Consider the following 14445-nt stretch of genomic DNA (forward strand, 5'->3'; position numbering starts at 1 on the left):
TCTGAAACTGCACATATCGTACATACATTTCAAGGTTCAAGAGACCACTTTAATATAATGAAATGCTATAAATCGTTCATTGATCTACAAGGAGATCAACAGGCCAAAGGCCACTGCTATAAACAGGCTTTTGAACAGTTTCTGTTACATTGTGTCAATGGTAGAGCTTATTCTCTTCCTCTGTGTTCACCCTGTCCCTTTTTTACTGCCGTCTTTGTTGTTCCCGCACGACACTATTTCCATCAGGAAGCAGTGCACCAGAACACTTTATTACAAGTGAAAATGTCACAGAGGGAAGAAGGAGTGATGAAGCCGTGGAAAATGAACAAACAGAAAATGATCCTCTACAGCTAGTAACACTCTACATGTTGTCAGTGTGCAGTATACTGTATGTGTCTATGTGCACGTATTTTTGTAACTTTTGATTGGATTTGCTTTTATGGCTATTCCTGTGCAAATAAGGATGAAAGCCCATAAGAAATGAACAGATAGATCTCTCTTTCTCTCTCTGTCTCTCACACACACTGTTTAGATTAGTGTTATAAGTAAAATGCAAGGCTAAATGCACCCCAAAAATGTCTTCATAAACCATATCTTTATAAATTGTTGTTTATATTCTGGATCCAGCTCCTCAGCTTCATTACAAATACTCTGCTGCACTGCTGTGCTTTTAACATTGACATAAAATTCACCTTTTTTGGTTTGCTCAAATATATGAGCATTTTATAATAATGTTTAGCATTTTGTTTACGTGCTCAGACAGAGTAAGGCTTCATTTTTGTCTCTCGATGTTCTCTGCACATATGTGTGACAACTGACGGTTAATCATCAAACACCACTCGCCACATCTATAAGTGACATGTAGAGAAAAGAGAAAGTGCTATCAGCCAAGGCACAGACAGTGGCTCATTCTGGGTATCTAGACAGAACAAAGGGGACGTCCTACACAAAGAGACAGAAATAGTATTTACATTAAAACACTGTACACACACACAGTAGCGTGTCAACATGTATTGCGTGTTATCTCACCGACCCAGCTGTCACAAAGGTATAGTATTTTCCCTTAGCAGTCAGTACAATAAATAACCAGCACCAGGAGAGGTTGGACTGACCCCTGCAAAATATTATGCACTTGTCTGTTTACTCATCTGTTCTCTGTGATCTTTGTTTCTGTCCCACATGGGGCTTACAAAAGCAAATGCGACACCCATACAAGATAATAAAAGTTCAATCCTTTCATTCAACATGATTCACTGGGAGGCACGTGCGAGTGCCTCTCCAGGACTTTGTGCATCCGGCTATGTTTCCCAAAGCTCCCATAGCTCACAGGAAAACAGGGGTGAGAAAGATGGGAGGCGTGGATCATCTGGCTTTTTCCTAATACTGCTGGCCAAGGGAAAGCAGAGAAGGCAGAATGAGTCAGTGAGAGAGAGAAAGTGTGAAGTGAATGAAGCTCTGAAAAAGAAAAGGAGAGAGGGAGAACAGAAGAGCGTCACACACCAGGGAGGCGTGTGATGAGAAGCTCTGTGCTCTCCTTACCTTGGGGGTTTGCCTCTTCTGGGAATCACAAACTTTGAATTATATTTTTGTCTAAACTTTCAACCTGAACTCAAAGTCTGCCAAGAGAAGTACCTGATTGAAAACAGCGATGCATTTTCAGCCACATATAAATCAGCAATGTTGTTTAGCACAGCTGAAGAATAATTCGTTGTCATGTGTTTTTATCTTTGGAGCATATCCGTAGCAGAATGTCTAAATACAAATGCATTACAGTACATTATGCTCACAGAGAGAAAAGCACATGTCATGAATGTGTGTGGATGTCTGTGACGCAGTCAGTGCTGTGTCATTAATCTGGATATAATCACTACATTTGTGTCCCTGTGGGGGTTGCTCTCTCTCCCCTAATCCCTCTCTTTATCCCTGCATCTTTCTCATTACAGCACTCTAACCTTTGCACCCTGGCAGCCCCAGCAGCTGGCCAAGCCTGTTAAACAACAAACAGCACACACTGTCAAGCAACACATACCGCATTGGTTCTACATGCAGGGGAAATCAGAGAATCAGGGGGTCTAGAATTATACACAAAAGCACACTTAATACTGAGGTTTCAACCGAGGATCACTTACAAAAGCTTGAGTATATACTGTAGCTCTACTCTCAAGCATGCAGTCAGCAAGAATTCTTCTCTGCTTACAGCTGGAGATCCCCAAAGATTTTTATAGTTGAAAAAACGAATGTATTCGAGACGTTGTATTTGAGTCAGTAAGAATATAGTGCAGGCAACCAGCTTATCTGTCTGTTCCACTGGAGTGAGTTGTGTGTTAACTGAGCTGCTCTATTCATCTAATCAATATGACCACATCAGATAGTTTCTCACACTCTCTTTGTCTGTCTTTATGTATGTGCAAGAATAAGCTAGACTGTTCCTAATGTTTTCATACGTTTATACTAGCACTTTATCAAATTAAATTAACATAAATGTAAAAGCAGTAATAAGAAAACTGAAGATGTTTGGACTTGCTTATATACTGTGTATTACTGTCTGTCTTCAGTAAAGCAAATTCTTTATAAAAATAAACTGAGAATATCCAAACTCAAACTAGAATACACAGTAAGAAGTGCATTAAAACATATTTATCTGCTTTAATAATATAAACTCTGAGTTCTATTTTCAAATGACAAATAGCTTAGTCATAGGAAATCACACCACCTCTTATGTTTTAATGAAGATGAAACATATAGTCGTCTCCCACAGCAGAGAGGTGGCAAGAGATAAGGTAGACAAAGCAGAAGAAAATATTCAACCTAATGCTGACTCAGCCATAAGCGCCAGACTAAAAACTGAGACACTGATTTAGGCTGTGCGGCACAGACAGATGCTGCAACTGCAGACAAAATTCCATCCACAGAAAAGTAAGGATTTATATGAGTGAACTAATTAAAAGTCTTAAGCAGATTGTTCACCCTTTATGACATTTTCGGAGACATTCTTCAAAGCGTCGTGTAGCACGCTAAGACTTTGTAAGTGAATGAATTAGATTTGTCTCAAATGTAATACATCACTGATTAACTCTCAGCTTTATTTTTGCCAGCTTGCACTTGCTGCCATATAGACCCAAAGTAAAGACAAATGCAAATTTGCCCCAACAGTTTATAAAAATACTTAATCAACTATACACATTTATATATAATGTCCTCGCGAGCTGGTTATTCTTTTATGTATTAAAGTGTATTGGAAATGTGCTTGAGTCAATTTCTCCAACTGTCCTTCAACCAAAGCAGTAGCACCAGTCTGGTCTGACATACAGTATGTCAGTTATGAAAGTCATTCCACCACACTACCTTTGCAGTGGTAAGGTTACGCAGCTACTTTATTCTCACCCAAGTAGAGATACTGCAATCAGCACTGACATGGCAAACTGGTAAATGGTAATGCTGTCAGTAAACAAGACAGAAGCATGGTAAATGCATACATTGCATTAACACTGACTTTATGAGAATAACAAGTATTATAATAGTATACACCTGTACTCTTTGAGAGACTTATTGATTAATCTTCAAGCTTGAAGTTTTCCAATCACATTTGTGAGCATTGGGTATAAATTATTGTAGCTGTTGGCATTAAATATGCATGAAATGTCTTTAAAGCATACATGAATAGTGCTTTAAAACGGCATGAGCACTGCACATGTTGTACAAGCTGCTGACTGTGAATTTTTTGTAATTTTGTTTTACTTAATTTACACTTACACTTGAAGGAGGGCTTTGTAAAACTGAAAAATGATTCTGAAAATGGACTGTTCAAACATTTTATGGGGCACTTTTTTTTTGTCAGTGAATACCTCAGGCAACGATAACACACCAATGTGTGTGCATTATAGCAGCAGGCAGCTGGGAGCCTGTGGTTGCTGGTGAATATTTGATGAGAGAATGGATCCTCTCCCTGGGCAGGTTGAGTACAGTGTGCATACTCAATCGCACACACAAACACTCACAGACACACACTCATGTGCACACACATACACCAGGTGGTACAGTTTCTCTGCTGTTCAACAGTCTGACGCCCAAGCAGGTGCTAGTGAAGGTGATATTAGAGTGTACTGCAGAACTCCCTGATGAAAAGCACACCAGAAAGTGATGCCTTTTAATCTCCATGGTCTCCATCTTTGAAATCATCGGGGCACACACTCATGCACACATGCAAGGTCATCTTCTCTTTTTCACTGGTAGCTTTCAAGTGGCAGGAGAGGAATACTAAGAGAGCCAACAACAAAGACACCTGCAAACTTAGCAATTACAAGTACACTTTAAGTTCATTCATATTCAACTTTTCCACAATTGGTAGCGTTTCACACTAAAAGGACAATACCAGTCATTTCTGTTTTATACCTTTTATTAAAATCCCTTTGAGAGGCTCGTTTGGATTTATTTTCTAAGTGGAACTGCAGTGCAGACTTTTTAAATTATTGTACACTCATAACTGCATCATTATAGTTTAGCATAGAAAAACATCTTCAACACGAAAACAATCAGACATGATGTTCATTTTGAAACATGCTGTTTTTATATCGTGCTGAAATGAATTTAAATCAGTCTCAAGGTGATTCCACAATTCGAAAATCAAAAATAGAATAGTGTACATAAGTAAAGAATACATTGAAAATGGTTAAAAGTAAAGTACATGTGATTTGTAAATGCTAATATTTGAAAGGTTCTCTCCTGTAAGCCTTTAGTAACAATACTATTGGATTTAGTTTGGATGTCTTTTAAAGGAAAATATACATTATGGTTATAGTGCCTGCATTTAAATTAAACAAAGGTTAACTCGGCACACTGGGAAGGCAGGAGTCATCAGTCTAAAACCCCATCTTCGTTTACACCTCTTCAATTATATACAGCCTGCTGTCTAGACCTTATCACAGAACCTCTACAAACATTCTGATGTTCATGAACCAGCAGCGTTTGGTCTGTTCTCTGGTGATGTGAACGCATTTTACATGTCTCACTTTTATTGTCAAATGGTCAACATTTTTATTTCAGAGGCTCGTCTACTTTGCAGTTATAAAGGAGGGGGTTTGCAAAAACCACAATGCAGATATGTAGACTTTCCTTTGCCTTTTAATTTTAGAGATACTAATGACAACACAATGTCTGAAGCAAGGACAGCAAGAACTTCTTATTAAAGGCATTTGCCAGTTCTAATAAGGGCTAACATTAGCATTAAAGCAGATGCAGTTCTGTTGTGTCTAACTTTAGTTCCTAGAACAAGCATAACTGAGACAGCTCCTCTGTTCTGGTCCTGTCTTCACATCTGTCAGTGACTTATTTCTCTTATCTTAATGATATTTATCAATTCAATATCCATATTTCCAATCAGATTAGATGGATTTTTACCCCACACACACTCTCATTTTGATGCTCTCTCATCCGTTTCACCTTTGCCAGTCTGACTGATCAGCAATGATTTCCTGTTCACTGATTTGGAGGATTTGGAGGCGTGAACTGTGTTATCTTCAGAATTCTCCCGTAACATTGCAGCAAAGGGAGGGGCTGGTGGGAAAAGGGAGATAAGAACAGAGGGAGCGGTGATAAGGCTGCACTGATGTCTTGTCGACGCTGTTTCTTTAAGAGTATTTTTAGTATGGGAGATAGCAGTGGTCACTCATCAGGAAAAAGAACTGGGTGGCTTTAGAGACATGTGCAGCAGTCTAACATGCTGAGTGAGGAAGGAAGAAAGCACAAACCACTCTCCCAAGTGAGACAGAGCACACTGCCAATGCTTGGTAACTCTACCTGCGTATCATGCACATTTGAACACAGTCGAGTTATCAGTCGGTCAGGTACATTGTTGGAACGTTTGTAATGTGTGACACGGTACTGGCTTGAATCCATCTGCGAATAATCAAGTGTTCAAGAGAAAAAAGAACCCATGACAAATGATGTGTAATGTCATTTTTCTTGCCCACATTCTGAGCCAGGCAATATATCCTGCCGATTAATATGATACTAATGATAATGGGTCACATGAGATCCCATTACTCAAATTATACAGCATCTTAAATGCCACACCGCAAAACTAATTACTCTACGGTTGGTTTTCTGTAAGTCATTTTTATGCATTCCTCTTCTGTTTTGGTAACATCAAGAGAGGTCCATATTTTCCCCTCCTCGGGGCAGATATGTAAATTTAATGACGCTGGCAAAGTGTGTGTGATCAAGTTACTGTATAGATTACATTGTGACCCTGCCAAATACTCAGGCACAGAGACCTAGAGACCTAGAGAGGACAGCAATACACCTCCATGCAGGTTACCACTCCACATTGTTCCGGCACCGCTCCAGAGAAAAACATGCCGGGGAAAAACTGCTTTGGCTTCCTCAAGGGTCAACGTCAGAGGTGTGTCTTTTTGCAAACTAGCTCCTGAACCACAATATTTGACAAGACAGGCAACTGTGAGTGACTGTTTGGCTGTTGTTGTTGTTGTTGTTGTTGTTGTTGTTGTGTAAATTGCAGTCTCATCCACGAGAATTACAGCTGAGGGAGCCAGAAACTGCTAGGCAGCATTATACAGTGTGTCAGCTTAATTAAAATGAGAGAGAGATAAGTACTGCTTCTCAGCTCTGTTTGTTTGAGTTTGTTTGTGAATGAGAGTGCCACATAGAGAAACAGGGAGAGAAAGAGAGAGAGATGGGTGTGTGGGTGCTGGGATCAAGCTCAACTGTGGAGAGAATATAAATTTCGAATAAATGTGATGTCTTTCTAGTTTTGTATACGAGTGAGCAGAAAGAAATGTTTTAAAAAAAAATGGAAATTGGGTGTAAGAAAAATAATAGTTTGCTTTATTTAACTTTTGCTTTGTTCCAGGGCAGCAGGTGGTTTGATGTTTTGCAACTGCTGTCTCCTTAGCAAGCTGTTTGTTTTGGTTCAAACCGGTTTGGGTTACCTCATGGCCAAAAGACTTTCAGGTTAGCTGCACTGCAGACTCAACTACTGAAAGGCCTGTCGGTGTGAATGTATGTATGTTCCCTGCTAGGATAGCGACCAGTCTAACCTCCATCTCTCTCTATGGGAATCAAGCCCCAAAAGCTTGATCGGGATAGCTTTCGCTGCAGATCAACTTTCAGTGCGAGCTGCATGGTATGAACTCATTTAAACGTAAACCAGAGCCACTCAAGTAAATTTATAGACAATCCTTAAGGCCTGTCATTTAACTATATTTGCATTAATCATTAAATTAATTAATTATATCAAATGTTAGTCCTACTTTTGCTTGATATTGATACTCAATGCACGACTTCATACAACTAAAAAAAAAATCATGCGACTTGAAGGGCTGAATGTGGAACTACAAGCTCCCAATAAAATAATTTAGTATTTGTGCCTCCATCAGGACAGAGAAAGAAGCTGAATGACTGATCTAATTCATCTTTTGAAATTCCTGTCATTTTTTTTTCTGTCTGTGTTTTGCTTGAATGGAATCAAAAAAAGGTCTTTGGAAGGAATTTCAACTCAGTCCCTCATGTGAATTTAATCTACACACGTGTTGAAGCCCAACAAAAGAACCCAGAGGCAAAACATGTTTTAAGATGCAAACTTTTCACACTGTTTCCCATGAGCAGTTTGAAATCGTTTCATTCTTCAATTCACACGAGAGCTTTTGGGTCTGGTTTTATACCAACGACTGATGTATTTTAAGTCTGTGATGCTTCAGCTGAGTGATTGCAGAATTTAAGTCTAGTCTGCTATTATCAGCAAGTATGTGGGAACAAAAAAGGATGGTGATAGTGGAGATTGTAGTTATTATATTTAAACTGACAAGCAGAGAGATCAAAATGGTACCACATCTGGTGATTGCCCACTGTCTTTAAGTCTTACATAATGTTGTTGACTGACAAACACAACTCGCTTGTGGAGTTTAACAACAGAAAAATATTGATGATAAACTCACAGATTTTTAGAGACTTTGTTTGCTGTCATGTGCTTTACAAAATCAAGCCAAACAATCACAGTAATGCAGTCCTTGGACTGGACAACACATATTGTTTCCAATACCTCCCATCAGAACTTAGTGAGGCAGTAAGGAGAGCAGTCTGCACTGACACAAGTTCCTTTCTGATCGTCAACAAAAACAGGAAGAGGATCACCACTTATTACGCACACCAAAAAGATATTTTGTGTACCAGATGGTGAGGATGAAGTAGATATAAGCAGTCAGAGATTACTTAATGGATTTCCGGCCCATGTACGGGCTCACAGCAAAGTTATAGCCTATATCCACAGATGGATATTGTGCTGATGAATGTTTCCTGTGTGTGTGTGTGTGTGCGTGTGCGTGTGTGTCTGCACTGAAGCCAAATCTGGCGCTTTCCAAAGAGAGATCATGTCGATTCTGCTGCTCACACATCATCACATGACGTAACTCTTCCACACGCCCACACAACACTTGCTCTCCATCCTTCCCACACATCTCACTCATGCTTACTGAATAGGAACATATCTACTGTATGGTGTGTGTAAATTTTCATGTGAATGCAGGGACATGTTGCTATTCAAAAATTACCGAGAAATCCTCTCCTCTGGTGACAAGTCTGGTGAATTTCCTTTTTTGGTTTTTTATTCTGGGATGAGGATGAGAATTTTTTTTTTTCCCAAGTTGTGGTGCATCCTCCTCTTGCTAAAGTTTGCGAAGCCAACTGTAAGAAAATTATATGTTTTAATACCCCAAATACATACATAGATAGATACATGCCATGATGTTTTGAATATATTTTTTTAATTCTACAGAGCTGTCTAAGGATGCTAGTACCTTTCATGAATCATGGTATACTTCTCACCCGAAGTGTAAGGACGAAAAAACAAAACAAGCTATCACTCTGACAGCAGCACAGGATAAGATTCCCCACATTGTCTCTTCACATCACATCTGCTCTGTAAAGTAAACTCTTGCGGGAGAAATGTCAGAAAAAGAAGTAAGTGGAGTGAGGTTACAAAGAGTGAAGAGATGCTCTGTGCCTGTGGGTGTTCACTTCCTATCTCCGAGTATTCTATAAAATGAAATGCAACTGATTTAATTCAGGTCCATAAGGAAACTGCTAGTTGTATAGGTGTATACATGGTGGAAGAACTGTTGAAGGCATCTGGTCCAAAACAAACAAACTGATAAAGTATCTCACCTGCAGACAGTGTATGGGGCCCACACATCTTGCTTATAAATTAATATGAATTGACTTTAATATATATTGACGGATGTTCCAACTGGAGGCCATGTCGGTTATATCTTGCATATTAATGAGAAGCAGGTCTGGAAGAAATTCTATACAGATGGAGCAATTATGTTTGCTAAATTGACAAAGAGAGAGAAATATGAACAGGCAATTTTGAGATCATTTTGAGATGTATTGATTTCTGCTTAAATTTTTTTTTTTTTTTTTTTTTTTTTCCATGTGCTAGTACTCAGACAGGGCTGTACGCTGGATGATGTTAAAGATATGTAAGATGGAGAAAGATGATCTATCAGTGTGCCGATGTGATTTCTAGTTTCAGATAGACAAATGTCTTTATAAAGACAAGGGGGATACATCGCCAGCGATCTTTCTCTGTGGTGTCCTGGCATACCACTGTACACACACACACACATGTGAATACATATGAATATCTAAACAGAAAACGACATTAAAACACAGGACATTCGTGTCTGCAATCAATACTCAGATGAAATATGCGTCTGGAGCTCTACAATATGTTAATTATATCTACTCTACATTATAAAACACAGAAGAAGCAAGTGAACATTATAATAGACTATTATTTGCATATATAAATAATCACGCAGGATCCAAAGTGGCTTGAGTATCCGCTACCTGATGTTGTTCTCATGGCTCAGCACACTCCGGAGCTAAAATCATATTATGCCTCCATATTTCTCATGATCACCACAGTGACATTTCAAATATGTCAATGGCCACTGAGAAAATATACAGCATATCACGCATGAGGGCAAGTCGACTAGTCTTCGCCGCTGATCACACGTGACTCCGGGGGAAATAAATCGCTTGTCCCCTTTAATTTCAATTTCCGTGCGTGATATATATTGTGATCACCTGTCAGATGCGGCGCCTGCGCACCAGGGTGGGAGGCGGAGTGGATGCTGATCGCTCTCTATCTGCTGCCCTGTGCCCTCCATCCCTCGGCGATCAGACAGACACGGACGGGGGATATCCGAGGAGGTTTGGGGAGGATGGGGAGACAGATCAGCTGTTGATGAAGGTACAGTTTCCGTCGGTTTCACCGGAATATCGCGCTTCAGTGTTTGACATTGTGACCGTGGAGGGTGAAGGATGCTCGGCTGCAGGATGGGAGGAGATGAGCGGGGGGACACGGAGCGGATAATAGATGGTATTTCGGGAAATGACAACGATGACGGGGCTTTTGCTGGGTTTCTTCACTGTTGTAGGCTGGTTTAAAATAATTTAGAATAGTACAAAATATATATTCCAAAAATCTGAACAGGCGCCAGGTCAAGGGCACTCAAATAGGTGATAATGTGTGTTTGTATTTCCTCGCGCAACAGTGGGCTCGGAGCTGTCATCACCTCGTACCCTCTGCGGACTAACATGTTGACCGGTTTGGAGTGGTCGGCCGTTATGCATGCTGCTTTTTTCGTCACGATGAAACGCATCAGATCCACCGCCTACATATGAGTGAAGCAATGCTGCTCGTGGGCAGTGCGTAGTGAACGTGAGGTCCAGCTGTAATCGCCCGTTTAGACAGATAATTACTCATCACAGACGTGGGTTCCCCTTGATGTGGCTTTTTTTAAATTTAATTTTTTTTTTTTTTTTTTTTTTTTTTTTTTAAAGAAAGTATAAGTATTTACTTCTCATGCATTATTTGACGGGCCCCTACCCGGATGTGCCTGCAGCTTCTCCAGAGAGAGCGCTAGATTTCCTGTGTTTACTCGTCCTGCTGCTGTAAAACATGTCCGGCATTAGATTCCTGACTCCTCGACAAGAGGTGCCATTTGAGTGATGAAAAGTCAAATTCTTTCATGGGGAAGAAAAATAGTGCTCTGGACCTGTGAGTCCACCTTGAATGGTTATTTGAGTCGGGTTTGTAGTAACCCCTATTTGGAGTGGTACCCACCTCCTGTGTTGCACATTGTTCTACGTTGTTATTGTATTGCTGGCTGAAAGGGATCTCTGAGATTTGTATATCCTGTGATCAACAGAGCTGACCCTGTCCATGGTCCTGAAAGCAACAGCGCATGGTGGAGTAAATCAAAGTGAAGTTGCTACATTAATGGCTTCCTCTGAATAGAGGCAACGATTGGTATGCAAATGATAATCGTTTCAGTCTGGATGGAAGTACATTTTATTTACCAAGTACTGGTGTGTCAAATAGCGACGCAGCTTCTTCACATTTACAGTGTATTCAAATGTAAATGTGTCTATTGTAAAATGTGCCGTTCATGGATTAAGATAAAGATGCACCTCTCTAAACGGGAGAGTTAACCACATATTATGTAACACACTGATGGTATTCTCAGATGAGTTATTAGAGACAACTTCAATATGATAGAGGTTTAAAATCCCACCTTAGATAATCAATGGATGTGTGATATAGAATTTTCCCCCTACATCCCTCTTTCCTGTATGCTTTTTAATTCAGTAAGCAGTTTTCTGTTGTTGTTTATCAAGCAGTATATTAGCTCAGACAGCTTGTATGTGGATGTGATTTACAAATGTTCACGCTCTCTTTCATCATCCCTCTCTCTCGTCTTGTTCCCTGTCATCTCACACTTTCTCTCTCTCTGTTTGTCATCTATTTAGGAAGTCTGATGTAGATGCTGAGCCAGACGAGAGCCCAGGGAGCAGCAGCACCAGCAGCAGCAGTAGCAACAGCAGTGGGGCTGTAGATGCCCTCGCCACAGGTCCAGCCCCAGCCCCTCCTCAGGCCTCTGCGGGAGAGCCTGGACAAAGAGGAGACAGCTCCTGCTCTGACTCTGACAGTCCGGTAGATTACATCTCCAGCGAGGAGGAGGGCGAGGAGGAGGAGGACGAGGAAGAGGAGGAAGAAGACCCAACCATGTTCTCCTCCAAATTCCTTAGTGGGGCCAACCCCCTGAATGCTGTGTCCTCTGCTGTAAATAAGTTTGGTTTATTTGGAGATGATGGGGAAGGGGGTAAAAAACCACCTCCCCAGCAGGGGGTGAAGCCATCTGGAGAACAGCAGCCAGGAACAGGCCCGGGTAAAGCCCCTCAACAGCAGCAGGGCCCCCCAAAATCAGGCCAGGGCCCCCCTATGCAAAAGACCCAGCCTCCACCTAAGCAAGGATCACCGCAACTGCAGGGGAATGGACAGACTGGACTGTCAAACAAGCCTGCTGGGCAACAACCTACTCCGAAGACAGGGACACAGCCTGAAGTTCAGTCTAAAGGGGAGCCCACAAAAAAACAACCTAAGGGCCCATCGCAGCAAAGTTCACCCAAGCCTGGAGCTCAACAACCAATTCTGACAAAGAGTGGAGCACAGCCAGAATCTCCAAAGGCATCATCACAACAACAGGTTACACCTAAGACAAGGATGCAACAACAAGGCCCTGCTAAGACTGTGGTACAAGGGTCAATAAAGGTTGGGCCTCAGTCGGGCCAGCAACAGCAGGGGTCACCAAAAGTTGGACAGCAACAACAAGACACATCTAAATTGGGACAACAGCAGAAAGGCATCAGGACTCCACCCCAGCAGCAGCCCTCTGATAAGCAAAGGCCTCAACAACAAGCCGTGAAGGGACCTGGTGTATCTGGCCAGATGCCGCCAGGGTCTTCATCACTGGGAGCTACGAAAGCTAGATCTCAGTCAAAGTCTCTTTGCCCAGTGTGTAACACAACAGAACTTAATGTGCATACCAAGGAACCACCGAACCATAAAACCTGTACACAGTGTAAAACTGAAGTGTGCAGCTTGTGTGGCTTCAGCCCTCCAGACTCTGATGTAAGTAGTGGCTCAGTATTTTCTTTTGTATTATATCTTTCATATTTTCTCACGATTTTGGTGTGTTAAAACTAAATGTGCACTTATTTTATGTTTTTCACACTCTTACACATACCTATTGATCCTAATTGTACAAAGTTCTCTTTGATTTAACCTTTTTTGCTGTTCATTGCAGACAATACAGTACAGTACATATATATACTAATGAAGTCTTAAGTGATGAAAGCTTTTTCAACATGACACTTTACTGGGTATATGATTTGAGATTAATGCACCACAAACTGCAATTATTTTGTAAAATGTTGATAACTTTTGCAGGTGGTCTTTATTAACATAAAATTAACAAATAATTCAACTACATTTGTATGGCTAAATTAGTGTGATGCCCTCGGTGGACTAGTTGCATTCAAAATATTCGTCTCTTGACTATTTAGGAACACTATACATGTATATATATATATATATTAAATATTGGTGTATTATGTGAACATTTAACCTATGTGCATCATCTTTGCCAAATGTGTGTGTCTTTATTTTTTGTCCAGGGGCGTGAGTGGCTTTGTCTTACCTGCCAAATACAGAGAGCTCAAGGAACTTCTGAACCACCAGGACCTCCCAAGAAAACACCCAGCAAAATTTCTGCTTCTCAAAACCAGACGCCATCTCCCGCTGAACCTGTCAAAAAAGAAATGTCAGCATCAGGTTCACCTAAAAAAATGCAGTCCACATCAACAAAAGTGCCAGCCAGGGGTGAAGCTGCTAAAGGACCAGAGAGTCAAAAACAAGCCAGTCCAGCATCTGTTCAGAAAATGACACCTGAGAGCCAGAGAACATCTTTGTCACAAAAACCAACCCAGACTAGTCAAACTGGACGCAAGCAAAGCAGTGCCACCCCAGCTCCCCAGCAGGAGTCTGGAGGTTTATTTGGCTTTGGTGGTGGTAAAACTGAAGCTGCAAAGCCAGAAGAGTCAGTGACTGGGAAGATGTTTGGTTTTGGTTCCTCCATTTTCAGTTCTGCATCTACTTTGATAGCTTCAGCTGTTCAGGATGAGCCTAAAACCACACCTCCGGCCTCTCCTAAAATGCAGTCAACAAAGGAGACCAAACCACCTTCAGTCCCGAAGTCGGAGCAAGACAAGAAACAAGATCAACCTCAGCAGGCAGAGGCTCATCCAGCAGGGCAGGCCAAAGTGGAAAAAGCCCCATCAGAGAATTCAAAGGCAGCAACGACCATCCCCAATGCATCTAAAGCAGGCCAATCCACTTGTCCAATCTGTAAGGTCGGGCTCAACGTGGGCTCAAAGGATCCTCCCAACTACAACACCTGCACTGACTGCAAAGGCATAGTCTGTAATCAATGTGGATTTAACCCCATGCCAAATGTTAAAGAGGTAAGACGTCTGTATTTACAGAATGAATTTAGGAACGATTGAATTAAGATTCAAAGAAAG

The 14445-nt window shown here is 41.1% G+C and overlaps 1 protein-coding gene across 7 annotated transcripts in view; it reads left to right on the forward strand.

Moving 5' to 3' along the window:
• Positions 1-10173: 10173 nt before the first annotated feature.
• Positions 10174-14445, forward strand: part of pclob (piccolo presynaptic cytomatrix protein b) — a 62625-nt gene continuing 58353 nt past the window's right edge. For 6 of the 7 annotated variants that reach the window (XM_069162162.1, XM_069162165.1, XM_069162164.1 and 3 more), the window contains exons 1-3: positions 10174-10270; positions 11833-12994; positions 13540-14385. In XM_069162162.1, the coding sequence (XP_069018263.1) occupies positions 12089-12994; positions 13540-14385 (1752 nt within the window). In that variant the 5' untranslated portion in view covers positions 10174-10270; positions 11833-12088. Of the gene's footprint in view, positions 10271-11307; positions 11333-11832; positions 12995-13539; positions 14386-14445 lie in introns of those variants that run through there. The other variant, XM_069162163.1, reaches the window with a different exon arrangement.

Source organism: Embiotoca jacksoni, unplaced genomic scaffold (assembly GCF_022577435.1).
Source record: "Embiotoca jacksoni isolate LCO1_2020_lvr unplaced genomic scaffold, fEmbJac1.0.p SCAF_3, whole genome shotgun sequence".
NCBI classification, from domain to species: Eukaryota; Metazoa; Chordata; class Actinopteri; family Embiotocidae; genus Embiotoca; species Embiotoca jacksoni.